Source organism: Aotus nancymaae, unplaced genomic scaffold (assembly GCF_030222135.1).
Source record: "Aotus nancymaae isolate 86718 unplaced genomic scaffold, 86718_ANA_hifiasm-v0.15.2.pri h1tg000018l, whole genome shotgun sequence".
NCBI classification, from domain to species: domain Eukaryota; kingdom Metazoa; phylum Chordata; class Mammalia; order Primates; family Aotidae; genus Aotus; species Aotus nancymaae.
The window spans coordinates 6,353,415-6,379,837 of NW_026988430.1; the positions used below are offsets into that span (position 1 = coordinate 6,353,415).

Genomic DNA, 26,423 nt, shown 5'->3' on the forward strand with positions numbered 1-26,423 from the left:
AAAGAAAAACCCAAATCTCATATTATAACAGTCACAGTGTAAAAGCTAGTTGAAAAACTGAACTAGTATTTCTTTCAAGGTTTTAAAAGAACTCCTATTGCTACTACTTCACTTTCTCTTCTCTGTTTTATGTGATGTTCAATTATTCAGAAGGGCAAGAATAAAATAACCAGATAGCTTCAGCTGCTCAAACAGCTGGAGTATTGGCACAACTTCCTCGTCGGTTCAGCCGCATCGAGCTCTAATTGTGAAACTCCTATATCATGTTTCTCAGCACCTTCCTCCTCCAACTTCAGGAGACAGTCTTGCTCAGTAAAGTCAGGTATCATTAAAATCAGCAAGTTTACCATCCACTGGATCATAGATATATGCGACTCATCCATCTGTTAAAAAATGAGTATAATACAAATAACTCACTTCAAATAAATTAAATAGTAAAAACCACACCAAATTTTAAAATAGAAATGATCGTGCCTGTGTCCAACTTTCAACATTGTAATCCTTAATGAAATCACATCATCAGTTAGCACGACCCTATTTTCTTTTGCTCACTATACAACATTAAACTACTCTCTTCTTTTTATTGATATTTATGTAAATTTTTTGAGACAGGGTCTCACTCGGATGCCCAGGCTGGAGTGCAAAGGCACAATCACAGCTCACTGCAACCTTGACCTCCCCAGGCTCAGGTGATCCTCCCACCTTAACCTCCTGAGTAGCTGGTACTACAGGCACGTGCCACCATGCCTGGCTCATTTTTGTATTTTTTGTGGAGATGAGATTTTACCATGTTGCCTAGGCCAATCTTGAACTGCCGGGAAGCAATCTGCCTACCTCAGCCTCCCAAAGAGCTAGGATTACAGGCATGAACCACATGCCCAGCCACTAATCTCTTCCTTACCCTGGCCACAGGTAATAACTTGTTAAAGCTACAGTTCTCAAATTGAACATCAAGGCATCCCAGGGCTCCACAGCAAAACTCACAAGGGTGCCATAGGATTTAAAATTGAGGGAAAGAACTGACATGTAACATCTGCCAGACACAGCATAAACTGAACACAGTTCACAGTTTTCTTTCTTTCTTTCTTTCTTTCTTTTTTTTTTTTTTGAGACGGAGTTTCGCTCTCGTTACCCAGGCTGGAGTGCAATGGCGCGATCTCGGCTCACTGCAACCTCCGCCTCCTGGGTTCAGGCAATTCTCCTGCCTCAGCTTCCTGAGTAGCTAGGACAGTTCACAGTTTTCAACTGCAGATGCACTGCATTAATTTTGATGGCATCATTCTTTTTTGATACCGGTTCAATCAGTGGTCGTGATAAAAAACAAATATTGTGTGAAAATTAACATGGAACAGGAAATGAAGATGATAATGTCCAATCTGTTTCCAAGGTCAGAGAAGCTGTACAATGCCAATGAGTACCCGCCTTACATTGGTAAGTGATACTGATTAAATGAGAATAAAATATTTCTTTTCTTTCAATGTGTGTGCAGTACTTTTCCAAATAGTTACTAAATTGTTAGGACACGGAATATTTAGTAAGCAGTTTGAACCTACCTACTAATAAATTTAACCGTATTTCTTTTGGCCTAGGAGTATGAAAATATTGGAACGCAAAGGGCACTGTGAATACAGAAAGTTTGAGAACCTCTGCATTACATACAGTGTTTGCTGAGGCTGGGTCCCAGAAATAAAACGCAGAAAACCTATATGCAAAATTCAGGCACACCATACTCGTCAAATCCCCTTACTCCCTTTCCCTATTTGGTTAGTTCTGGAGTATTTCTCTAAGCTTAAACATGATCTACTCTGAGAAGACTTTCCAGTTTCCACTGGCTCTAATTTGCTCCCTTTCCCCCGTTTCTACAGTACTTTGTACTTATCTCTATTATAATCATTTGCACATCTATCTCCCCAATTAAACTATCTTTAAGACATGAGCCATCAACTTATCCCTGCATATCACACCCAGTACTTAGCAGGAAGTGAGTGCTTAATAAATGTTTCTTGAATGAATGGATAAAAATTAAATGTTGTACCCTATCCAATACTAAAACCCAAGCTTCCTGCTTCTTGATTTCAACGGAAAGGTTGTCAATGACCTAAAGCAACATTGATTAATGTAATTGACACCTGAATTTATGTATTAGAAAAAGGGGCAATCTTCTGTTGGTGAGAATATAAATTAGTTCAGCCATTGTGGAAAGCAATTTGTCAATTTCTCCAAGAACTTAGAACTACCATTCTACCCAGAAATCCCATTATTGGCTACATACACAAAGGAATATAACTCATTCTACCATATAGACATATGCACTCATATGTTCATCACAGCATTATTCACAGTAGCATCTATTAGGATGATCATGTAGTTTTGGTTTTTAGTTCTGTTTATGTGGCGAATTATATTTATTGATTTGCATATGGTAAACCAACCTTACATCCAAGGGATACAGTCTATTTGGTTGTGGTGGATTAGATTTTTAAGTGCTGCTGGATTTTGTTTGCTAGTATTTTGTTGAGTAGTTTTGCATCTGTGCTCGTCAAAAATATAGGTCTGAAAATTTCTTTTTTCGTTGTGTCTCTGCCAGGTTTTGGTATTAGAATGAAGCGAGTCTCACAAATTGAGTTTGGGAAGAGTCCCTCCCCCTCAAATTTTTAGAATAGCTTCAGTAGGAATGGTAACCAGCTCTTTCTTATATGTCTGGGAGAATTTGGCTGTGAATTCGTCTGGTCCTTGTCCTTTTCTGGTTGGCAGACTTTTTATTACTGATTTAATTTTGGAGCTCATTACTGGTACGGTCAGGGATTCAATCTCTTCCTGGTTCAATATTGGATGTTGTGTATGTCTGGGGATTTATCCATTTCTTCTAGGTTTTCTAGAGGTATTCATAATAGTCTCTAAGAGTTTTTTGTATTTCTGTGAAGTCAGTGGTAACGTCCCCTTTGTCATTTCTGATCAGGTTCATTTGGATCTTCTCTCTTTTTTCTTTAAGTAGTGACTGTCTTATTCTTTCAGAAAACTAGCTCTTAGATTGATCTCTTGTATGGTTTTTCACGTCTCAACCTCCTTCAGCTCCGCTCTGAATTTGGTTATTTCTGGTCTTCTGCTGGCTTTGGGGTTGGTTTGCTTTGGTTCCTCTAGTTCCTCTATTCGTGATGTTAGGTTGTTAATTTGAGGCCTTTCTAACTCTTTGATGTGGGCATTTAGTGCTATAAACTTCCTTCTTATCAGTGCTTTGGCTGTGTCCCAGAGATTCTGGTATGTAGGATCTCTTTTCTCATTAGATTCAAAGGACTTCTTGATTTCTGCCTTAATTTCATTATTTACCCCAAAGTCATTCAGGAGCAGGTTGCATAATTTCCATGTAATAGTATGGTTTTAAGCAATTTTCTTAGCACTGATTTCCATTTTTATTGCACTGTGGTCCAATAGTGTGGCTGGTATGATTTTGGGTGTTTTTAATTTGCTGAGGGTCATTTTATGCTGAATTTTGCAGTTGATTAATTTAGAGTATGTACCACGTGCAGATGAGAAGAATGTATATTCTGTTGTTTTGGGGTGGAAAGTTCTATAGATGTCTATTAGGTCAATTTGGTCAAGTGTTGAGTTCAGGTCCTGAATATCTTTGCTAGTTTTCTGCCTTGATGATCTGTCCAACACTGTCAGTGGGGTGTTAAAAGTCACCCTCTGTTATTGTGTGGTTATGTAAGTCTCTCTGCAGGTCCCTAGGAACTTACTTTAGAAATCGGAGTGTTCCTATGTTGGGTGTGTATAGATTTAGGATAGTTAGGTCTTCTTGTTGAACCGAGCCCTTTACCATTATGTAATGTCCTTGTCTTTTTTTAATCTTTGTTGGATTACAGTTTATTTTGTCTGAAATTAGAATGGCAACTCTTTCTTTTTTCAGTTTTCCATTCACTTGGTTGATTTTTCTCCATCCCCTTACTTGGAGACTTTGGGTGTCACCGCATGTGAGATGGGTCTCTTGAAGACAGCAAACTGTTAGGTTTTGGTTCTTTATCCAACTTGCCACTCTGTGCCTTATACTTGGGGTATTTAGCCCATTTACATTCAAAGTTAGGATTGATATGTGTGGATTTGACCCTGTCATCATGTTGTTAGCCGGCTACTATGCAGATTGGTTTGTATGGTTGCTTTACAGCAGTCTAAATGCCTAAGTGTGTATTTGTTGTGGCTGGTAGTGGTCTTTCTTTTCCATATTTAGCACTCTCTTCAGGACCTCTTATAAGATACAGACATCTGGTGGCAACAAATTCCCTTAGCATTTGCTTGTCTGAAAAGGATCTTATTTCTCTTTTGCTTATGAAGCTCAGTTTGGCTAGATGTGAAATTCTTGTTTGGAATTTCTTTTCTAAGAATGCTGAATACAGGCCCACAATTTCTTCTGGCTTGTAGGATTTCTGCTGACATGTCTGCCGTTAGCCTTATGGAGTTCACTTTATAGGTGACCTGTCCCTTCTCTCTACCTGCCTTTAACATTTTTTCTTTCATTTCAACCTTGGAGAATCTGATGACTATATGTCTTGTGGATAGTCTTTTTGTGTAGTATTTTTCAGGGGCTCTGCATTTCCTGAATTTGAATGTTGGCCCCTTCAGTGAGGTAGCAAAAATTTTCATCGACAATATCCTGAAATATGTTTTCCAAATTGCTTGGTTTCTCTCTCTTTCAGGAATGCCAATGAGTTGTAGATTTGATCTCTTTACATAATTCCATATTTCTCAGATGTTTTGTTCCTTTGTCTTTATTATTTTTTCTTTATTTATGTCTATTTCAGACAGCCAGTCTTCAAACTCTGCTATTTTTTCCTCAGCTTTGTTGATTCTGCTGTTAATACTTGCAATTGCATTATGAAATTCTTGTAGCATGTTTTCATTTCCATCAGATAGTTTGGTTCTTTCTTAAATGGCCATTTCATCTATCAACTCCTGTATCATTTTATTGGCATCCTTAGATTCCTTGGATCGGGTTTTAACTTTCTCTTGTATGTTGATGATCTTTGTTCTCATACATATCCTGAATTCTGTTTCTGTCATTTCCGTTTGGTTAAGAAACACTGCTGGTGAACAGTGTGGCTGTTTGGAGGTAAGAAGACACTCTGGCTTCTTGAATTGCTAGAGTTCTTGTGCTGGTTCTTTCTAATCTTTGTGAGCTGATGTTCCTTCAGTCTTTGAAGCTGCTGTCCTTCGAATGCATTTTCTTTTTTCTTTTCTCCTCTTTGACATCCTTGGAGATTTGATTATGGTACAAGGTGGGTTCAGTCAACTGGCTTCATTTCTGGAAGATTTTAGAGGGCCAGCGCTCAGCTTAGGTCTCCTGGACTGCATGCTCTAACTCTGGAGTCTGGTATCAGGTCCCCAGATTTGTTATCTGGACCCTCAAGGTTAGGAATCTGCTATATTGGAAGAGCAAAGGTGTTCCCAGATCACTGGTCTTAACACTTCAATGGGTGATGCCAGCCAAAGTAATTCATTGGGTGGTGACAGCAGGATTCGTGCTTGTTTGCACATGCCAGGAGCACAGCAGTGCAGCAGCATACATGTTTATCAGCTGTGGTGGGGCACTAATGAGGGCATGGGTGTGGACATTTGCAGTAGTGGCAGTGGCAGCATGTTGCAGGGAGTAGCCTGCCAATGTTCCTGTGCATGTTCGCGCTGGTGGTGGCATCAGCGTGGTGGCAGCAGCATGGGGGCAGAGTGATGGCAAGCACAGGACTGGTAACCTCTGTGCACATATTCACACAGGCAGCAGTGGCCACACGAGGTGGGAGGCAGGTCTACTGGCATCCATGTGTAGTTTCAGGCCAGCAACAGTGTTGGCACAGGGGCAGGGCACTGGCAGGCACAAGGTTAACAGTCTCCGTACCCATGAACACTCCAATGGTAATGGCAGTGCAGGGCTTGCATACCTTTGCGTTGGCTGTGAGGTGGGGAGTGTGATGCACTCACACTGGCTGCGATGGCACGGTAGGGTGCATGTGCACATGTGAGCTGGTGGGGAAGCAGAAGCAAGGTCTGAATATATGCACACACACTAGCAAAGCAATGTGGGAGTGGTCATGGGTGAGTACACACTGGCAAATGGCATGGGGGAGGCTGCGATGGATAGAGTACATGGGCGGGCTGGTGCTCATTACTGGGGGCTGCTCTGCTGGAGCTCTCCAATGGTCAGGCATGGTCTGCCAGTACAAGAGCTATGATGCAGGCCCCTGGAAGGCACCCTGCCCCTCTCCGCCCCTCCCCGCTTTTCTCCACCCCAGGAGGCCAACAGTAGCGAGTTACTGCCTTGGCCACAACCTCCCAGGAGGAAAGCCCGAGGTTTCCAGTCAGTGAAAGGAGCACCACCAAGCCAAGTAAGAAATGTCAAGCCAAGCGACCACCGCCAAGCCTCACGGGTGACGCCCAGCCACGCGGGTAACGGCAAGCCAGCGCCTGTAACGTCACCGCACCCGCACACACAGGCCCCCGCCTCCCGGAGAAAACTCCTTGGCCTACAGGTGGCGCTGCAGCTCCGGCGCCGGCCTGGGCTGGCGGGTCCTTCGGGGTGGCGGCGTCCAGCCCGCCTGTCCTCAGGGAGCGCCGCCTCACAGCGCCGCCGCGCACCTGCTCCTCGGCTTGCTGAGTTCAGGCGTGCGGACCAGTTCCCGCCCCTGTGCCGCCATCGCTTGGCCGCCCCCGGGCTAGCCACCGCAGCGGACTTGCCCCAGAGTCATCGCTGCCAGGACACAAGCTGAGTCAGGCGGCTGGGTCAAAGCGAGCTGCCCGCCCCGCGGGAAGGGCCTGCCCGACGCCACTGCCCGCCCAGCTCCTACTCGCCTGGCGCCCAAGCCAGGGGACCAGTTCTGGGCATTCCGCTGCCTGGGGATGGGGCCGAGCAGCCGCTCCCCGCTCGGAGCCGCAGCCGCCGCGCGCATCTGCCCAGGGGCCGTGCGGCCGGCGACCCGGTTGGATCGGGGAATGCCAGGTGTCGCTGGGGTCGCTCGCCTCTAGTCCGTCCTGTCCCTGCAGCCCGCGAGCACTAGTGTCGGTCGGGCGCGGTGGCTCACACCTGTAATCCCAGCACTTTGGGAGGCCGAGGTGGGCGGATCACCTGAGCTCAGGAGTTCGGGACCAGCCTGAGCAACACAGTGAAACCCCATCTCTACTAAAAGGCAAATTACCAGTCATGGTGGCGTGCGCCTGTAATCCCAGCTACCGGGGAGGCTGAGGCAAGAGGATCGCTAGAACCCAGGAGGCAGAGATTGCAGTGAGCCGAGATGACGCCCCTGCACTCCAGCCTGGGCAACGAAGTGAGACTCCTCTAACAAAAAAAGAAAGAAAGAAAAGAAAATGTAGTATATATACACCATGGAATACTACTCAGCCAGATAAAAATGACAACATATGTCTTGTGCAGCAACTTAGATGGAGCTGGAGGCCATTATTCTAAACGAAGTAATTCAGGAATGGAACACCAAATACCGTATGTTCTCACTTATAAGTGAGAGCTAAGCTATGGGTACACAGAGGCATGCAGAGTGACATAATGAGCTACGTAGACTAGGAGTGGGAGGGTGAGAGGGGGTGAGTGATAAAATCCTACGTATTTGGTAGCACGTACACTACTTGGGTGACGGATGCACAAAAACCTCAGCCTTCATGACTATGCTATTCATCCGTTTAACCAAAACCACTTGAACCCCAAAAGCTATTGAAATGTTTTTATTTTTATTTTTTAATATTTCAGGGAGAGAGATGTGGACTCGTGTGTTACAGAAAGGCTCTCGCCAGAGAAACTGAGGGAGCTGCTCTCTTAGTCTAGGTCCAATCGGGAGAGAGAAGCCACACAGTAACTTGAAGTTTTCATATAAAGAATGATTAACTATAGCAGGGATCTGGAGTAATGCGGGATTGGCTACTGATGACTGAAGACAACTCTAACGAATACAAGAATAGCAGAAATAAGAAGCAGCCTCCACCCCTAAGGCTGAGATGGAGCACCCAAGGAAGAGCTGCCCACCCCCACCCCCAGGACTACCATCCAGCCCTGGATGGCCTTAGGTCAGTGGATGGAAAAGTTGCTGTGGTGCCACACCAGTGGAACGCACTGGAAATCCACCCTCTGTTCACTGGGAGGTGTCTCACCGGAGTTCCTCTGCTGCAAGACCACCTGGGCACTGTCGTGGCGACCAGCAGACAGGAAGGGGTTGTTGGCAGGAGAAGCAGCTAGCCTCTGGGGTGCTGCCATCTGTCATGCCCTGCAGGAGACGGGCGCTGGAGAGGCTGTGCCCTGAAAGAACTTGGTGCTGGCAGAGGTGCCCACACTGCAGGAATCAGACCCCCAGATGCAGCATGTGCTACAACAGCCAAGTGAGCATTAAGAGGTTGCCAAGCAAGCACCGGAGAACCAGAAGGGAAACTCTTTGCCTCCTGCAGTGGCTCTCTGGCACCCTCTACTGACAAAGCTTAACATGGTACCAGCTGACAAAGGAAACATACTGAAGGGCCCAGATCCATTTTGACGGTCCAGACAGTGAAGAGGAAATTTGATGCGGAGATCCACTCAGCTGGTCCTCAAGGAAAGAATAAAGCTAAACAAAAAGTCATCCCCAATCCATGAAGACAATGCCAACAACCCAACAGAAAGAAGATAAAAAAGGTAAAATCCTTTCCATTATATTCACGATTGTACTTCCAGTCCGTAGGTGGATTGCATCTGGACCCCATCGTCCATGTTCCCTGGAATTTTCCTCATATTTCTTACTAATGATAAGTTCTTATAAAACCTAGCAATTGGCATTTTAGAACAAGGCCGTAAAGACTTCCTTGTTGGTCTCGTATTTAATTTTTTAATGTCATGTCTTGTAGGAGGATCCCTAAAATTCATTTGACCCAATAACACGAGCAAGTGTTCTACCATCTGCCTTATAAAGCATCCGTGCCTTTCCTAGCACAGCCTCACTTGCCTGTGTGTAATCACTCATTTGTATGTTTTCATTTGGAGCTGTGTATCAGCTTGTTTCTATTAGTTCTTTGATACGAGCTGTTTTGTGTTATTATTTCACTTGACGAAGTCGACTCATCAACTCATTCTTTAGCTTATCTCCTGTAGTGACTGGATGAGTTTGGCTTTAACCTCATCGGTGACAGGGACACTTCCCATCCATGGGTGTTAGCACTGGCTCTTTCCAGCAGCTACGTTTTGTTTCTGGGTTGCTGGTAGATTTCCACAGTCTCACGTCATTTGTATTGGTTTGGAGAAAGAGGCTCTAGCTGTGTTTTCATCATTTTTTTTTTCTTAAACGATTGTTAGATGCCACGAAGTAGGTGGTAATGCTTCAACTGTACGCGTGTTGTCAGGCCCAAGGGCCTCTTCCATCCTCGGCAAGGGGAGTGGCAACCTTCTCTCCTTTCACGCAACACGTGTTTTCATTTTTAACTTAGTTTTTAGTTCTTTCAGTATCTGATTTTTTTTCTTTTCACCAAATTTCTTGTTTTTTGCATGATGCTCATCTTTCCTCCCAGGGTTGTTTTTTTTTTTTTGAGATGGAGTCTTGCTCTGTCGCCCAGGCTGGAGTGGCACAATTTCAGCTCACTGTAACCTCTGACTCCCTGGTTCAAGCTAATCTCCTGCCTCAGCCTCCTGAGTAGCTGGGACTACAGGTTCATGCCACCACACCCAACTAATTTTTGTGTTATTAGTAGAGATGGGGGTCTCACCATATTGGCCAGGCTGGTCTTGAACTCCTGACCTCATGATCTGCCCACCTCGGCCTCCCAAAGTGCTGGGATTATAGGCATGAGCCACCGTGACTGGCCAATTTATTTTTTATTGCTTGCTTATGGTATAGATCTCACATCTAAGAAACCATTGCTAATCCAAAGACATGAAGTTTATACCTCTCTTTCCTTCTAAAAGCTTTAAGGTTTTAGCCCTTACATTTAGGTCTTTAATCCATTTTGAGCTAATTTTTGTATATAATGTGAGATAGCAGTCTCGCTCTTTTCTTTTGCATGTGACCCACTCACTTATCTCAGCACCATTGTTGAAAAGGCTATTCTCTCCCCATTAAAATGTGTTGGTATCTATGTTGAAAATCAGTTACTTTTTTTTTTTGTAAACAGAGTCTCCCTCTGTCGCCCAGCCTGGAGTGCAGTGGTGTGATCTTGGCTCACTGCTACTTCCATCTCCCAGATTCAAGCAATTCTCTGCCTCAGCCTCCTGAGTAGCTGGGATTACAGGCACCCACCACCATGCCTGGCTACTTTTTGTATTTTTAGTAGAGATGGGGTTTCACCATCTTGGCCAGGCTAGTCTTGAACTCCTAACCTTGTGATCCACCCACCTCGACCTCCCAAAGTGCTGGGATTCCAAGCGTGAGCCACCGAGCCTGGCCAAAATCAGTTACTTATACGTGTATGGATTGGCCACCTATTCTTGACTATAATGTCTTGAAATGTTGTTTGGGGTTAAGATGGTATAGGTAAGAGCAGAGCTCACTGGGAACAAAATCAGGTAAGCAACTGGGATTCTAAAATCCTCATTTCCATAAGCCCAAATTAAGGGCCAGCTGGTCTCAAACGCCTGGCCTCAAGCAATCAGCCCACCTGGGCCTCCCAAAGTGCTGAAATTACAGGGGTGAGCCACGGTGCTCGGCCTGAAATAGTTCTTTACAGCGAGTGAAAACGGAGTAATACAAGAGTCTATTGTTTAATTTCCACATATTTTGGATTTTCCAGTTATTTCCTCTGTTACTGATTTCTACTTAATTTTTTTGAGACAAAGTCTTAAAAAGACAGGCATGAGCAACCGTGCCCAGGCCATGATTTCTACTTTTATTGCATTGTGATTGGAAAAGATAATCAGCCACCATGAGTGCAGTCTTTTAAAATTTATGGGCCAGGCATGGTGGCTTATATCTGTAACCTTAGTGCTTTGAGAGGCTGAGGCAGTAGGATTGCTGAGCCCAGGAGTTTGAAATTACCCAGGGCAACATAGCGAGACCTTGTCTCTACAAAAAAATTTTTAAAATTATCTGGGTGTGGTGGTATGCACCTTTAGTTCAAGCTTCTTGGGAGGCTGAGGTAAGAGGGATTACTTCAGCCCAGGAGGATGCTGCAATGAGCTAATTGCACCACTGTACTCCAGCCTGGGAAACAGAGAGACATTGTCTCTGATTTTTAAAAAAATTATTAAGACTTGTTTTGTGGCCTAAGGTGTGGTCTGTTTTGGAGGCAGGCAGATCACGCGATCAAGAGATCAAGACCATCCTGGCCAACATGGCGAAACCCCGTCTTTACTAAAAATACAAAAATTAGCTGGGCATGGTGGTATATGCCTGTAGTCCCAGCTACTTTGGAGGCTGAGGTAGGAGAATCACTTGAACCTGGGAGGTGGAGTTCGCTGTGAGCCAAGATCTCGCCACTGCACTCCAGCCTGGGCAACAAAGCATGAAACTCTGTCTCAAAAAAAAAAAAAAAGATATCGAACAAATACAAAGGAGCCAAGCCAAACTCACTAATGAAGAGAAGAATGCAAATTAAATTAATAGCTAACTGGTCCTCGTGCATTTGTAAGGCATCAAATCTTCTAACATTCCGTGTTGGTAAAAATGAGAGGAAAGGAACAGTCTTCTATCTTGCTGTATTCACTGGGATAGCCTATCTGGAAAGCATCTCTTTTGGTCTGACAATTCCATTTCTAGGAGTCCATCCTAATAAAATGCACACATACACAAAGGTATTCACACACACACACACACATACACATTCACTAGAGCCTGTTTATAGTAACCAAAAAATGAAAACAAGGACCAAATTAAATAAAATAACATACATCTATCGGACTCTCTGTGGCACTTAAAAGCATACAGTGGGTCAGGTATGGTGGCTCATGCTTGTAATCCCAACACTTTAGGAGACTGAGGCAGGAGGAGCACTTGAGGTCAGGAGTTCAAGACCAGTCCAGCCAACATGATGAAACCCCATCTCTACTAAAAAAAAAAAAGAAATACAAACATTAGCTGGGCACGGTGGCAGGCACCTATAGTCCCAGCTATTAGGGAGGCTGAGGCAGGAGAATGGCTTACATCAGGGAGGCAGGGGCTGCAGTGAGCCAAAATCTAGCCTGGGAGAAAGAGGAAGACTCTGTCTCAAAAAAAAAAAAAAAAAAGCATATAGTGGCTCTCCACATCCTGTTGCGGAACATCATCTGTGGGATACTACAAAGTAAAAAACAATATGCTGCAAACAACTCAAAAAATATGATGTAATTTGTCTTAAACTATGCGTGTATATAAAGACATACATAAACAAGCACTCATCTCAAGACACAAGTTCAAGAGAGAAAAAATAGAGAACAAGCACTCAAACAGGTATAAAGAACTCCCACAAAAACAATGTAGAAAGAGACACAGCAAACTCTTGTGACCCATAAAGAAGATAGCAAAGCTGGAGGGAATTCACTTTCTACTTTACGTGCATCTAGTCTGTCCACATAACACTCCTCACAAGGAACACATGTAACTTCTGTACTTTTTTATCTTTTCGAGACGGAATTCCGCTCTTGTCGGCCAGGCTGGAACGCAATGATGCAATCTCGGCTCACTGCAACTTCCACTTCCTGGGTTCAAGTGATTCTCCTGCCCCAGCCTCCCAAGTAGCTGGAATTATACGCATGCACCACCACGCTCAGCTAATTTTGTATTTTTGGTAGAGATGGGGTTTCTCCATGTTGGTCAGGCGGGTCTCAAACTCCCGACCTCAGGTGATCCGTCCACTTCAGCCTCCCAAAGTGCTGGGATTACAGGTGTAAGCCACCACATCTGGCCACCTTTTTCTTTTAAATTTACTTTACATTTTAAAAAAGAAAGAAAAGAGTACAGCACTACACAGACACCTATAATATGCCAGCAATTTTCTAATTTCTTGTTGTAACAAATGCTTTCACATTACTATCAGCTGAAAAAGAATTCAATAATGAGAATACATAAAACACATAAAAACACATACAGTTCAAATAACACTGTTCACAAATAGTAAAACCCAGTGTAATCTAAACACATACCTAGGCATTAAGCTCCTGTTTTTTTCATAAAACATCCTTAAGTCTTGAGGACTATTAGCCTATTAAAAAAAAAAAAAGGTTTAATTTCCTAAACAATGGGAGCAAAACTTGCAAATCGTGATTGACGCTCATATTTTTTTAAGGGACTGAGGGAGTGGGAGTTTCAAGAAAAGGATTGAGGGGAAAGTACAAGGGAGGAGGAAAGGAAAGACAGACAATGCTCATATTCTTGCTACAGAACATAAATTCTCAACTTGAAAGCCATGAATTGCTGAAGGAGCCATAACTGGTCATTAGAAACTCATAAAACTTGTGAAATTGTGTGAAAATTCTGTACATTTGAGTATAATGTATCTTTTCTGAGGTACCTTTTTCGAGGTCAGTCTCTCAGAGGAGTCTGAAACTTAGAATAGATTAAGGACCACTATTCTGAAGGTTACATGGCCTGCCCAATACGTAGATTATTGTGTAAAATTCAGGTGTACTTTACCTTAGGAGCCTGAAGGAATTCAAAGAAGATAACTATGTATACTGCTACTATTCACTCTCCCCACAGCAACAAGTAGCTGATAACAACAGCTACTGACTTAGTGAAGCCTCCTCTATCTGCAAACTAGACTAAGAAATTAAAAGTGTTTAACTTGGATATGTCACTAATTTTCTTAATATTATCTTGGGCAAATATTTTCACTTTGTTCCAGTTTTCAAATTCAAAGATCTTCTTTGTAACATAAGAAATTATAACGAGCTCATTGTTGGCAGCTGCCGGGCGCTCCTACCGAGCTGTGAGGGCAGCGGAGGGGAAATAAAAGGGAACGGCTCCGAATCTGCCCCAGCGGCCGCTGCGAGACCTCGGCGCCGACATCGCGACAGCGAAGCGCCCTGCACGCCAGGAAGGCCCCCTCTACGTGCTGCTGAGCCGGTCCTGGACCCGACGATCCCGCCCTCGGTCTTCGGAGCAGAAATCGCAAAAACGGAAGGACTGGAAATGGCAGACCATATGATGGCCATGAACCACGGGCGCTTCCCCGACGGCACCAATGGGCTGCACCACCACCCTGCCCACCGCATGGGCATGGGGCAGTTCCCAAGCCCCCATCACCACCTGCAGCAGCAGCCCCAGCACGCCTTCAACGCCCTGATGGGCGAGCACATACACTACGGCGCGGGCAACATGAATGCCACGAGCGGCATCAGGCACGCCATGGGGCCGGGGACTGTGAACGGAGGGCACCCCCCGAGCGCACTGGCCCCCGCGGCCAGGTTTAACAACTCCCAGTTCATGGCCCCCCCGGTGGCCAGCCAGGGAGGCTCCCTGCCGGCCAGCATGCAGCTGCAGAAGCTCAACAACCAGTATTTCAACCATCACCCCTACCCCCACAACCACTACACGCCGGATTTGCACCCTGCTGCAGGCCACCAGATGAACGGGACAACCAGCACTTCCGAGATTGCAACCCCAAGCACAGCGGCGGCAGCAGCACCCCCGGCGGCTCGGGCGGCAGCAGCAACATGCCCGCCTCCGTGGCCCACGTCCCTGCTGCAATGCTGCCGCCCAATGTCATAGACACTGATTTCATCGACGAGGAAGTTCTTATGTCCTTGGTGATAGAAATGGGTTTGGACCGCATCAAAGAGCTGCCCGAACTCTGGCTGGGGCAAAACGAGTTTGATTTTATGACGGACTTCGTGTGCAAACAGCAGCCCAGCAGAGTGAGCTGTTGACTCGATCGAAACCCCGGCGAAAGAAATCAAACCCCCAACTTCTTCGGTGTGAATTAAAAGAAACATTCCCTTAGACGCAGTATCTCACTTTTCAGATCTTGAAAGGTTTGAGAACTTGGAAACAAAGTAAACTATAAACTTGTACAAATTGGTTTAAAAACAAATTGCTGCCACTTTTTTTTCCCCTGTTTTTGTTTCGTTTTTGCAGCCTTGACATTCACCTCCCTTATGTAGTTGAAATATCTAGCTAACTTGGTCTTTTTCGTTGTTTTTACTCCTTTCCCTCACTTTCTTCAGTGCTCAACTGTTAGATATTAATCTTGGCAAACTGCTTAATCTTGTGGATTTTATAGATGGTTTCAAATGACTGAACTGCATTCAGATTTACGAGTGAAAGGAAAAATTGCATTAGTTGGTTGCATGAACTTTGAAGGGCAGATATTACTGCACAAACTCTGCCATCTCGCTTCATTTTTTTAACTATGCATTTGAGTACAGACTAATTTTTAAAATATGCTAAACTGGAAGATGAAACAGATGTGGGCCAAACTGTTCTGGATCAGGAAAAGTCATACTGTTCACTTTCAAGTTGGCTGTCTCCCTCCCCGCGATATGTACAGATGATAATCGGGTGTGGAATGTCGTCAGTGGCAAACATTTCACAGATTTTTATTTTGTTTCTGTCTTCAACATTTTTGACACTGTGCTAATAGTTATATTCAGTACATGAAAAGATACTACTGTGTTGAAAGCTTTTTAGGAAATTTTGACAGTATTTTTGTACAAAACATTTTTTTGAAAAAATACTTGTTAATTTATTCTATTTTAATTTGCCAATGTCAATAAAAAGTTAAGAAAAAAAAAAAAAAATTATAACATGGCAGCCGGGCATGGTGGCTCACGCCTGTAATCCAAGCACTTTGGAGGCCAAGGCGGGCAGATCACCTGAGGTCGGGAGTTCAAGACCAGCCTGACCAACATGGTGAAACCCCGTCTTTATTTTTAAAAAAAGAAAAAAAAAAAAAAGAAATTATAACATGGCAATATTAGCTCAAAAGAAATCATTGTGATTATACTCTACAGGGTCACTTTTTGACAGGATATTGGGGGAGAGGAGGAAAAGACAGACTCATAATAATTTCCATAAAGTGTGTATAATTACCTCCCGCTCACCTAGCAGTGTCAGGAACAGACAGCTAGAGATGGTTTCCAGTGATCTCCCCAGACCACCCCCAGCCCTCATGTGGATTCCAGGCTAAGCAGGAAGTTCTGGTGTCACCGTTCACACCCGTTTCCCAGCAGGCTGTTATCCCTGACCCCAGCTAGTTTTTTTTACTAGCCTGGAAAACATACAACAGGCTTCATGCCCAGTTCAACTACAAAGGGCAGGCAAATAAAAGGGGAAAAGCAAAGGATGTTCTGGGTCATTAACACAGTTTTTGCCTATAACAGAACCAAAGTAAGTCACAGAGAAGCCAAAAACACTGCTTTCAAAGTATTCTTCGTTTTACAAATCAAAGGCAACTATAAAATGAGAAGATTCCAAAACTGAGGCCATAAGAAAAAAATCAGGCTACCTGAAAAGGTGGTTTTCCAACTAGGCATTGGTATATGACTGTTCCTATGCGCCACAAGTCAGCCTTAGCATCATAATGTTGAGACATAATAACTTCAGGAGCCTAGGTACAGAGAAATATAAGGGGTATGGAGTACATTATTCACATAATTAATAGGCACATATTAATTAACTGGTTAAAATGACACTCCTAACAAACTACCAGAGTAAAACAACACCCTGTGATAGTTCTCTAATCAAATAACTTAGAACTATATAATTATATATTGAGATTTACTAGTAAATCTCAAAAACAATGCTGCATGAAAAGACGCAGTTATAGAAACAAATGTTTCAACTGATTATAATGGACACATGAAGTCCAATGACAGGACTGAAATAATAATAAAGAAAAATACACACCAATTACAGGACAGAGGTTCCCTCAGGTGTGTGAGAGAAGCAGAGCAGGAAATGAAATCAGGGACAGGTGCAAAGGAACTTGGACTGTTTCCAAAATATTTTATTTCTTTTAAAGACAAGATCAAGATAGCCAGATACCAGGTCAGAAAAAAAAAAAAAAAAAAAAAAAACAAGATCAAGACAAACATGGCAAAATGTTAACTTTGTGAAATATGGATGGTGGGTACACGGGTGTTTGCTATATTATTCCCTATGTTTTTTGTAATCTGAACACTTTCATAGTAATAGAACAACTATGATGCAAAACCTCACACAATAATAAAAATTGTCCTAAAAGCAAAACCATTTACCTGCTGCTTTGTTACACGTATTTTCCCATCTCTCATCAAATTCTGCTTTTAAATATACCATTAATCAGCACTATTAAATAGAAATGGAAAAATATACTTAAAGATAGTAAGTTTTATTTCCCAGATGTAACATTTCTTTTCAATTTTAATTCCCTTTGGAAATGGGGTCTTCCTGTGTCCACAGCTGGCCATGAATTCCTGGGCTCCAGCAGCCCTCCTGCCTCAGCCTCCCGAGTAGCTGAGTTTAAAGGCATGTATCACTACACCCAGCTCGGGCATAACATTTTTATTTATTTTCCCTAGTAAATTTCTTATTAAGTCAATTTCTTTTAATAATCAGCCAAAGCACTCTAACCTCATGGCTAAACTAATTTTGCACTCAAGAAGTACAAAGTATCTTGCATTGGAACTGAATCATTTTCTGGAAAAAAAAAAAAAAAAAAGAAAAAGAAAAAAAAGAAGTACAAAGTAATTTTAAAATTTACATAAAATTATAAAATTTATTATATACAAGCAGTAAAATTAGGATCAAGAAAGTAAAGCTGATAAATTTTTTTGAAATGTGATTACTAGTTCAAAGTTGATTTTAGTTTAGAGAAATTTCTAATTTAATATAAACTGATTTTAAACTTAGAACTAAAATAGGGACATTTATTTCACATAATTCTGAAGCTCTAGAATTAAGGTATTTCCAGACTAAATACTGCACATTAGTTTACAAATGACTTACTTTTGCAGTCCACTATGCTAAAGCAAAAGATGTCTGTATTACAGCATCATCAGTAGTATAATCAACATTAGGAATAACAACTTGGACTATCTGTAAAATCACATCTTATTTGGAATCAAGCATTATATTTAAATTCCAATGCTTATGGAGCCACACTTTAAACATGCAAGGATGCAAACACTCACTCACCATGTACATGGGGGATCCACACAGTGTTGCAGCCATCATGCTACTATGTAGATAACGAGCAAAACCAAGATCCGCTATTTCACAAAATAAAAAGTAGAAAAGCAAATGATACCTTTGTTCATACCTAACATATATGATTCTTCAAGACACAAGAAGGCACAAAGGACTGTGAAAAATAAACAGCTTATTGAATAAGACTGTCCACCAAAGAAAAAAGTGGCTACCTTGATTTCAACAAGCTAAAAATAGTAGTGATCGTCAACTGTACAAGTCATTGCTCTGCCAGATTTGTAACCAAGGTGCACCAAACTTTGCAAGTGAAAATACTAATTATAGTAAGTTCATTAATAAAGATTTCATTAAATATCAATACCAGATGTAGAATGTGAATAATTATGTTTTTCTTTTCTTTTTTTTCCTTTTTTGAGGTGGAGTCTCGCTCTGTTGCCCAGGCTGGAGTGCAGTGGTGCAATCTCAGCTCACTGCAACTTTTTCCTCCTGGGTTCAAGCAATTCTTCTGCCTCAGCCTCCCTAGTAGCTGGGACAAGAGGCATGCACCACCACACCTGGCTAATTTTTGTATTTTTAGTAGACAGGGTGTCACCATATTGGCCTGGTCTTGAACTCCTGACCTCATGATCTGCCCACCTCAGCCTCCCAAAGTGCTGGGATTACAGACATGAGCCACTGTGCCCAGCCAATTATGTTTTTCTTTTGAGATACTGCTAAAAAAGAAAAAAGAAAAAACTGCCAAGGGCTAAACTAGATGGTCTCTGAGATCCCTATGTCAAAAGCCTAGGAACTGTAAAGAATCAGGGTTAATTTGCTGCCAGTAACCACACCACATCAATTTCCCACTCAAGAGAAGCAGGTATTCATAGTTAGAGTTCTCGATGTGGGCCTGTCAGCACCGCCTGAGATTTAGCAGACACTGTCAATAAAGTTAAGGATTCACCTATCTAAGCAACCTCCACAACCTCAATAAAAATATCAAACTGCATCAATAAAATCCATCATTTGGCTGGATGTGGTAGCTCACACCTATAATCGCAGCACTTTGGGAGGCTGAGGCGGGCAGATCACCTGAGGTCAAGAGTTCAAGACCTGCCTGGCCAACATAGTGATACCCTTTCTCTACTAAAATACAAAATTTAGCTAGGCATGGTGGTGCATGCCTGTAATCCCAGCTACTCAGGAGGCTGAAGAAGAATCACTTGAACTCAGGAGGCCTAGGCTGCAGCGAGCTGAGATCATGCCACTGCACTCAAGCCTGGGCGACAAGAGCAAAACTCCCAATAAAAGAAAAAAAAAATAATCCATCATTCAACAAAGCTAAAGTTGTCTAAAAATAGTTTCAAAAATGTTCTTTCCACAACACAATACGTGGCCATTTACCTATTTTGATGCGAATACCACTGACACTTGACTTTCTGCGATTGGCATAGGATAGCAAGATGTTCTGTGGTTTGAGATCTCTGTGGATGATTCCTTTGCTGTGCAGGATTCTCATGGCAGCTGCAATCTGATGCAGAAACACTCTGATAGTGTCTTCACTGAGAGTTCCTTTCACTGGTACAAAAGGAGTCACGTAAATATTTAAGTACACAAAATCAAATTCCATCTGCATATTCCATCAACATTGCTGGGTTGTGAAGGAAAGCATGAAGGGAATAAGGAACGTTTATTCACATTTATTCATTTTTAACTTTAATAATTGAAGTCTATGAAGAAATATGAGATTTCTCAAGACTTGAAATCAATCTGTTGTAAACAGAACTGACTGGTACTTTCATCTTTGGTTTCACCTGTGTCTTCTGCTTTTCCCTTCCTGTTTTTACTGCTGAAGGTGCCCACGTGACTCTGAACACCATAGGTACTCAATAAACATGAATCCCCTTTACCAGCCAAAAACTAAGTTCCCCTTCATATTAGTCAAATATCTGGAATAAGTGTCCATATTTAATTCTAACCATTATGTGAACACAAATGAAAAACAAGCAAAATCCTTGACCAGAGGGACCTGGATTTTACTCCTACCTGTAGCTGTGAGGCATCTACGTTCCTGCATCTTCTCTGTCCTTTTCTCTCCCACATACCTGTCCCACCATAATATCTTTCATAACTCAAGATACCCCAAGAATAAATGTTTTAACCTATTTCACCACTATAAAGAGGTGATATGAGCTGGGCGCGGTGGCTCATGCCTGTAATCCCAGCACTTTGAAAGGCCGAGGTGGGTGTATCACGAGGTCAAGAGATCGAGACCATCCTGGCCAACATGGCCAACTCCCCGTCTCTACTAAAAACACAAAAATTAGCTGGGCGTGGTAGCACATGCCTGTAGTCCCAGCTACTCAGGAGGCTTGAGGCAGGAGAATCACTTGATTCTCGGGAGACAGAGGTTGCAGTGAGCCAAGATAGCGCCATTGCACTCCAGCCTGGTGACAGAGCAAGACTCCATCTCAAAAAAAAAGGACAATCCCTCTGTGCCATATATAAAACTTGATGAGACTAACTACATGAGGTTGACATGATGATTAAATAAAACCCATTTAATAATGAAAACTTACAGCTGGGTGCAGTGGCTCAGGCCTGTAATCCCAGCACTTTGGGAGGCTGAGGGCGGGCAGATCACAAGGTCAGTAGTTCAAGACCAGCCTGGCCAACATGGTGAAACCCCATCGTCTAATAAAAATACAAAGAAAATTAGCTGGTGTGTGGCGCACACCGGTAGTCCCAGCTACTCAGGAGGCTGAGGCAGGAGAATCACTTGAACCTAAAAGGCGGAGGTTGCAATGAGCTGAGATGGTGCCACTGCACTCCAGCCTGGTGTCAGAGTGAGATTCTGTCTCAAAAAATAAATAAATAGTGGCTGGGCGCGGTGGCTCACGCCTGTAATCCCAGCACTTTGGGAGGCTGAGGCGGGTGGATCATGAGGTCAAGAGATTGAGACCATCCTGGTCAACATGGTGAAACCTCGTCTCTACTAAAAATGCAAAAAATTAGCTGGGCATGGTGGCACGTGCCTGTAATCCCAGCTACTCAGGAGGCTGAGGCAGGAGAATTGCCTGAACCCAGGAGGCGGAGGTTGCAGTGAGCCGAGATCGTGCCATTGCACTCCAGCCTGGGCAACAAGAGCAAAACTCCATCTCCAATAAATAAATAAATAAATAAATAAATAAATAATGAAAACTTGTGCTCATTTCAGCAGCACATATACTAAAATGAGAATACAGAGATTAGCAAAAAAATACTATATAACAACATTTAAAAAATATGAAAACTTCAGAAAAATGTTTGCACATAATAAATATTTCAATGTAGTAAGTATGCAAAGAAGTTTATTATAATGAGTCTAAAAGTCACAAGTGTAATTCCTTACCTACACTAAGGATTTAATATCCATGAACCTATTTAAATTATTTGTGAATGCATGTCTGTTCATGTAGTTCTTAGAATATGTTCTACATAACATATTCCATTTGCAAATAAGAGAAATAACATTAATATATGGAACAAGTGCAATATTATGGTTTTAAAATTATTTTAATGACCTGTCAAGTAATACATGTCCTTAACATCTTCAAATAAAATAAATCTTTATGGTTTAAAAATTATCAAGTATGCCAAGTGCTGTGGCTCATGCTTGTATTCCCAGATCTTAGGGAGGCAGAGGCGGGAGGATAGCCTGAGCCCAGGAGTTCGAGACCTGCCTGGGCAATATAGCAAGACCCCGTTCTCCACAAAAAGGAAAAAAACAAAACAAAACAAAAAGACAAAAAAAAAAATTATCAAATATGGCCCAATGCATGGTTCACGCCTGTAATCCCAGCATTTGGGAGGCCTTGGCGGACTGATTGCTTGAGCCCAGGAGTTTGAGGCTACCCTGGGCAACATGGTAAGACTCCATCTCTACCAAAAAAAAATGAAAAATTAAGGCCAGGCACAATGGCTCACACCTATAATCCCAGCACTTTTAGAGGCCAAGGTGGGCCAATCACCTGAGCTCAGGAGTCTGAGACCACCCTGGGTAACATGGTGAAACCCCACCTCTACTAAAATACAAAAAATTAGCCAGGTGTGGTGGCACATATCTGTAGTCCAGCTACTCAGGAGGCTGAGGCACGAGAACTGCTTGAGGCCAGGAGGCAGAGGTTGCAGTGAGCTAAGATTGCACCACTGCACTCCAGCTTGAACTATAGAGTAAGACTCCATCTCAAAAAAAAAAAATTAAAATTAAAAAAAAATTTTAAATCATCAGGTACTTTTTTTCTGTGTGGGCTGTTCTTAACCTGTTCTTCTTTTTTTCTTTTAAAAAAGATGGGGTTTCACCATGTTGGCCAGGCTGGTCTTGAACTCCTGACCTCAGGTGATCCGCCCGCCTCAGCCTCCCAAAGTGCTGAGATTACAGGCATGAGCCACCATGCCCAGCCCCTTAACCTGTTCTTAACCTATCTTCCCTTTTTTCCCATGCTTGGGGATTCTTTTCCTGATTTTCTCTGAAAAAAAAAATTTTTTCAAAATACACTAAAACATAGAAAAAGAGAAAATTTTCATAATATCATCTTGGCCCGACATGGTGGTTCACGCCTGTAATCCCAGCACTTTGGGAGGCTGAGGCGGACAGATCACGAGGTCAGGAGTTTGAGACCAGCTTGGGCAGCATAGTAAAACTCTGTCTCTACTAAAAATACAAAAATTAGCCGGGCATGGTGGCACACACCTGTAGTCCCAGCTACTCGGGAGGCTGAGGCAGGAGAAATGCTCCAACCCATGAGGTAGAGGTTGCAGTGAGCCAAGATCGCACCTCCAGCCTGGGTGACAGAGTGGGACTCCATCTCAAAAAAAAAAAAAAAAAAAGTGAAAAGAAACATGTAATTAATATATTTAACCCAATATATCCAAAATATTACCATATCAACTTGTAATAAGTATTTTTAAATTAGCAAGATTTCATTATTCTTTCCTTCTGATGAAGTATTCAAAATCCATTGTGTATTTTACACTTACAGCACATCTTGATTCTGAGTAGCCACACTTCAAGAGCCCAATGTGGTCAGTGGCTACTGTATTGGGCAGTACAGCTTTCAGTCATTCCTCTAAGGATTAGAATTTCTTTCACATGTCTTTAAAGTGCTTTCAAACTACAAGGGATTCCTTTAAAGACTGTGGCAGAGAAAGACCAGGGAGAGGTTAAAAAACCAAAACCATACAGCAGAATAAGTAAACACTGGCGGTAGAACCATGCTTGCCTGGCTGACTCCAACATTCAAGCTCTTAACCATTCAAGCCTCCTAACAATACCGCTGTAGAATACCAAACAAAGAGTTCAACAAAACTGTCGTAATAGTGCTTCTATGAGTGATTAATAGTTCTGTTAACCAATGAGACCGATAACTCTTTTTTTTAACAACATGCTCTCTAGAAAAGAAAAAACTGATATTCTAAAGAGGGCTGTAAGCTGCTGTCACTCAGTCTGACCCCACGTGAAAAGGTGCTTCACCAGGAACACTAAGGACGTCAAGAAAGGCAGAGCACGGTGCTTTCCAGCTTTGACTCCTTTCCACCAGCAGTGAATGAAAGTGCCTGGCTCACTGGGTTTTATGGATGAATAATCAACATTTTGAAATTTTTTTTTTTTGAGACAGAGTCTCGCTCTGTTGCCCAGGCTGGAATGCAGTGGTGTGGTCTCAGCTCACTGCAACCTCCGCCTCCCAGATTCAAGCAATTCTCCTGCTTCAGCCTCCTGAGTAGTGGCGCTCGCCACCACACCCAGCTAATTTTTTGTATTTTTAGTAGACACGGGGTTTCACCATGTTGTCCAGGCTGGTCTCGTACTCCTGACCTCGTGATCTGCCTGCCTGAGCCTCCCAAAGTGCTGGGATCAAAGGCATGAGCCACCTTGCCCGGCCAAAATTTTTTTTTATTATATGGCCAGGTTTTTTTCCTTCTAACTACCAAATTCAGGACAATGGCTGCCTCTAGGAAAAGCACAGGAACGGGACTGCAGAATGGCTTACAGGGAGCTTCAACTTTATTTATAATTTCTTTTCTTTCTTTCTTTCTTTTTTTTTTTTTGAGACAGAGTCTTGCTCTATCACCTAAGCTAGACTAATGAAATGGTGTGATCTCAGCTCACTGCAACCTCCACCACCCAGGTCCAAGCAATTCTCCTACCTCAGCCTCCCAAGTAGCTAGGACTACAGGCATGCACCACCATGCCCGGCTACTTTTTATATTTTTAGTAGAGCAGGGTTTCACCATGTTGAACAGGCTGGTCTCGAACTCCTGACCTCAAGTGATCTGCCCACCTTGGCCTCCCAAAGTGCTGAAGTTACAGGCGTGAGCCACCACGCCCAGCCTATAATTCCCTTGTAAATAGTGGTGGGGGGTTCGATACCAGTATTCTTTACATTTTTCTCTACACAGCTTTTGAATGTTAGCAATATTCTATATTTCAAAGACTTCTGAATCACCCCCAATTACTAGGTGAAATTGAACATTAACATGTTATCTTTTGTAAACTGTCCACACTCTTTGTGTATGCATCAGTTGAGGTCTTAGTGCTTTTTTTTATGTTTATTTTTTATTTTTTTTCTCTTTTGTTTTTTTACTTTTTTTTTTACCTTTTGTTTTTTTAGTTTTTTTTTTTCTTTTTGGTCTTAGTGCTTTTACCATCAACTGCCATAATCTACTTAAAGGTTGAATGTGTTAACCTTTTGCTGTCTTTTTGAGTATTCCCCCTGCATCTTTTAAGGGGTGATCAAGTAGGTGTTGGCTTCATTAGTATCATTAAAAGAAAATATTCTGGAGGGACATAATTTGATCTGAATATCCTACATGTATGCATTTCGGGTTCAGAATTTCAAGCACCATCTAACACTAAAATCTGTACTTCTGTACCACAGAATACTGTAATGCCTCATGATGTTTTTGTTGCCTTTTTTTTTTAATTACAAGAAATGTTCACAAAAATATATTCTTGGATATCTTTTTCACTATAATTTTTTTATTTTGAAAGAAATGAAAAGGACTAAAACTCAGTCAAGCCTTTTGAAGGAAAGGAATTCTATCTGGTTTCTTCCCTCCTGGGGATAGGCCCATATCTCAAACACTGTCAGAGGTAACAAAAAGGTAAACACTGATATAAAAGTAAAGCTTAGGAACAAAACTACAACCAACACCAACTGGGCTACAAAGTCACCACAAGTCAGACACAAATATTTATTGAATGTTTCTATACAAGAGCAGAAAATGGGTAGTGTAATTCAGAAGTACCTCTCAGGATTAAACAGACTGCAGCACTATCTTTGTTGAAAACTGACACATAGACAAAGTTACCTTGCAAATAATCTGCGAGGTCTCCACCATTGCAATACTGACATAGAAAAGAGAAAGTAATGAAAATAAGGATAGTGATTCAAGATTAATTCAATCCATTGTCAACTGTGATTAAAAAATCATTTGTATTTATAATGAAATGGAAATCTAGTCTAAAAACATTACAGATTCAAAATTTTTTAATTTTATATTCCTTGAGTAGAATTGAGATCACTGAATCAACTTTATTAATACAAAAATTAAAATAATTCATCTACTGCCAATTCTAAAGTACATATTAATCAAAAGGGATTTGAAATATGCAGATTTATGCTAGAATCTAAAAAAAAAAAAAAGATATTCGAAATAAATTCAACAGAAATTTGCATACTACCTACCTCCATCACCAAAAAGACAGAGTTGGGTAATTCCTGAAAAGTAAACATATTAAATATAATTTAGAGAAAAATTAAACACAAAATTTAAAGATAATGATAGTTAAAAATACCATACTTGTTCATTATTAAAACTGGTAAAATGAAATCACAAAATCTATTAGGAAGTGAAATAAAAATTCCCAGCACAATGATGTAAGTATCTCCTCTAGAAAGCCAGATCAAGTTTTAGTAACACTAATGTAGTCATCAAGAAGTAAAATTTTGTTTACAGAAATAACTAGAGAAAAATTCATCTTTTGGTTATGATTGACCTAAAACAACAGATCTAAGACAAAAAGTATGGTAAATTTACAATGGGGAAAGAGGAAGGATTCTTTGCTCCTTGGGGAAACACTTCCACTTTGAAAAGTTTATGATTTGCAGCAGCAAAACATCATCATCCTCCCTAGCAACACTAAATGCACAATTGATTTCTGGAATACATGACTCAGGATGCCTGGTTTTCTGTTTTTCTGTTTTTTATGTTTATTTGGGGAAATTGCATTATCAGGACTTGTTGGCAAAGGTAAATGTTTTATCACATTACCAACACATGTTCTAAAATGTTAAGGAAATGAATTGAGGGCTCTTAAAAAGTTTCTGCTGGTAAGTAAATCAAAGATTGATTAGC

At 42.0% G+C, this 26,423-nt stretch overlaps 3 protein-coding genes and 1 non-coding gene across 11 annotated transcripts in view; 2 read left to right on the plus strand and 2 right to left on the minus strand.

Moving 5' to 3' along the window:
- Positions 1 to 13,892, plus strand: part of LOC135275724 (5'(3')-deoxyribonucleotidase, mitochondrial-like) — a 54,459-nt gene extending 40,567 nt beyond the window's left edge. The window contains exons 3-4 of one of the 2 annotated variants that reach the window (XR_010343286.1): positions 7,745 to 8,656; positions 13,826 to 13,892. Coding sequence is in view for 1 of the 2 variants with exons in the window: in XM_064378194.1 (XP_064234264.1) it covers positions 7,745 to 7,814 (70 nt within the window). In the remaining variant the exon portion in view is untranslated. Of the gene's footprint in view, positions 1 to 7,744; positions 8,856 to 13,825 lie in introns of those variants that run through there. The other variant, XM_064378194.1, reaches the window with a different exon arrangement.
- Positions 344 to 26,423, minus strand: part of LOC110568042 (COP9 signalosome complex subunit 3-like) — a 108,243-nt gene continuing 82,163 nt past the window's right edge. Inside the window, exons 10-16 of one of the 7 annotated variants that reach the window (XM_064378181.1) lie at positions 25,754 to 25,786; positions 25,377 to 25,413; positions 19,431 to 19,604; positions 18,036 to 18,109; positions 16,366 to 16,467; positions 13,064 to 13,122; positions 344 to 383 (exon numbers count right to left, since the gene is read on the minus strand). In XM_064378181.1, the coding sequence (XP_064234251.1) occupies positions 359 to 383; positions 13,064 to 13,122; positions 16,366 to 16,467; positions 18,036 to 18,109; positions 19,431 to 19,604; positions 25,377 to 25,413; positions 25,754 to 25,786 (504 nt within the window). In that variant the 3' untranslated portion in view covers positions 344 to 358. Of the gene's footprint in view, positions 384 to 11,886; positions 11,991 to 12,625; positions 13,123 to 16,365; positions 16,468 to 17,480; positions 17,538 to 18,035; positions 18,110 to 19,430; positions 19,605 to 25,376; positions 25,414 to 25,753; positions 25,787 to 26,423 lie in introns of those variants that run through there. The other 6 variants (XM_064378180.1, XM_064378183.1, XM_064378182.1 and 3 more) reach the window with 6 other exon arrangements.
- LOC135275789 (U6atac minor spliceosomal RNA) lies at positions 9,295 to 9,420 on the minus strand. The gene has a single exon (XR_010343372.1). It is a non-coding gene; the product is annotated as a U6atac minor spliceosomal RNA (small nuclear RNA).
- Positions 13,816 to 16,939, plus strand: LOC135275725 (cbp/p300-interacting transactivator 2-like). The gene is given in 2 exon segments (XM_064378196.1): positions 13,816 to 14,493; positions 14,496 to 16,939. Coding segments are annotated over 2 exon segments (735 nt in total). The 5' UTR covers positions 13,816 to 14,051; the 3' UTR covers positions 14,789 to 16,939.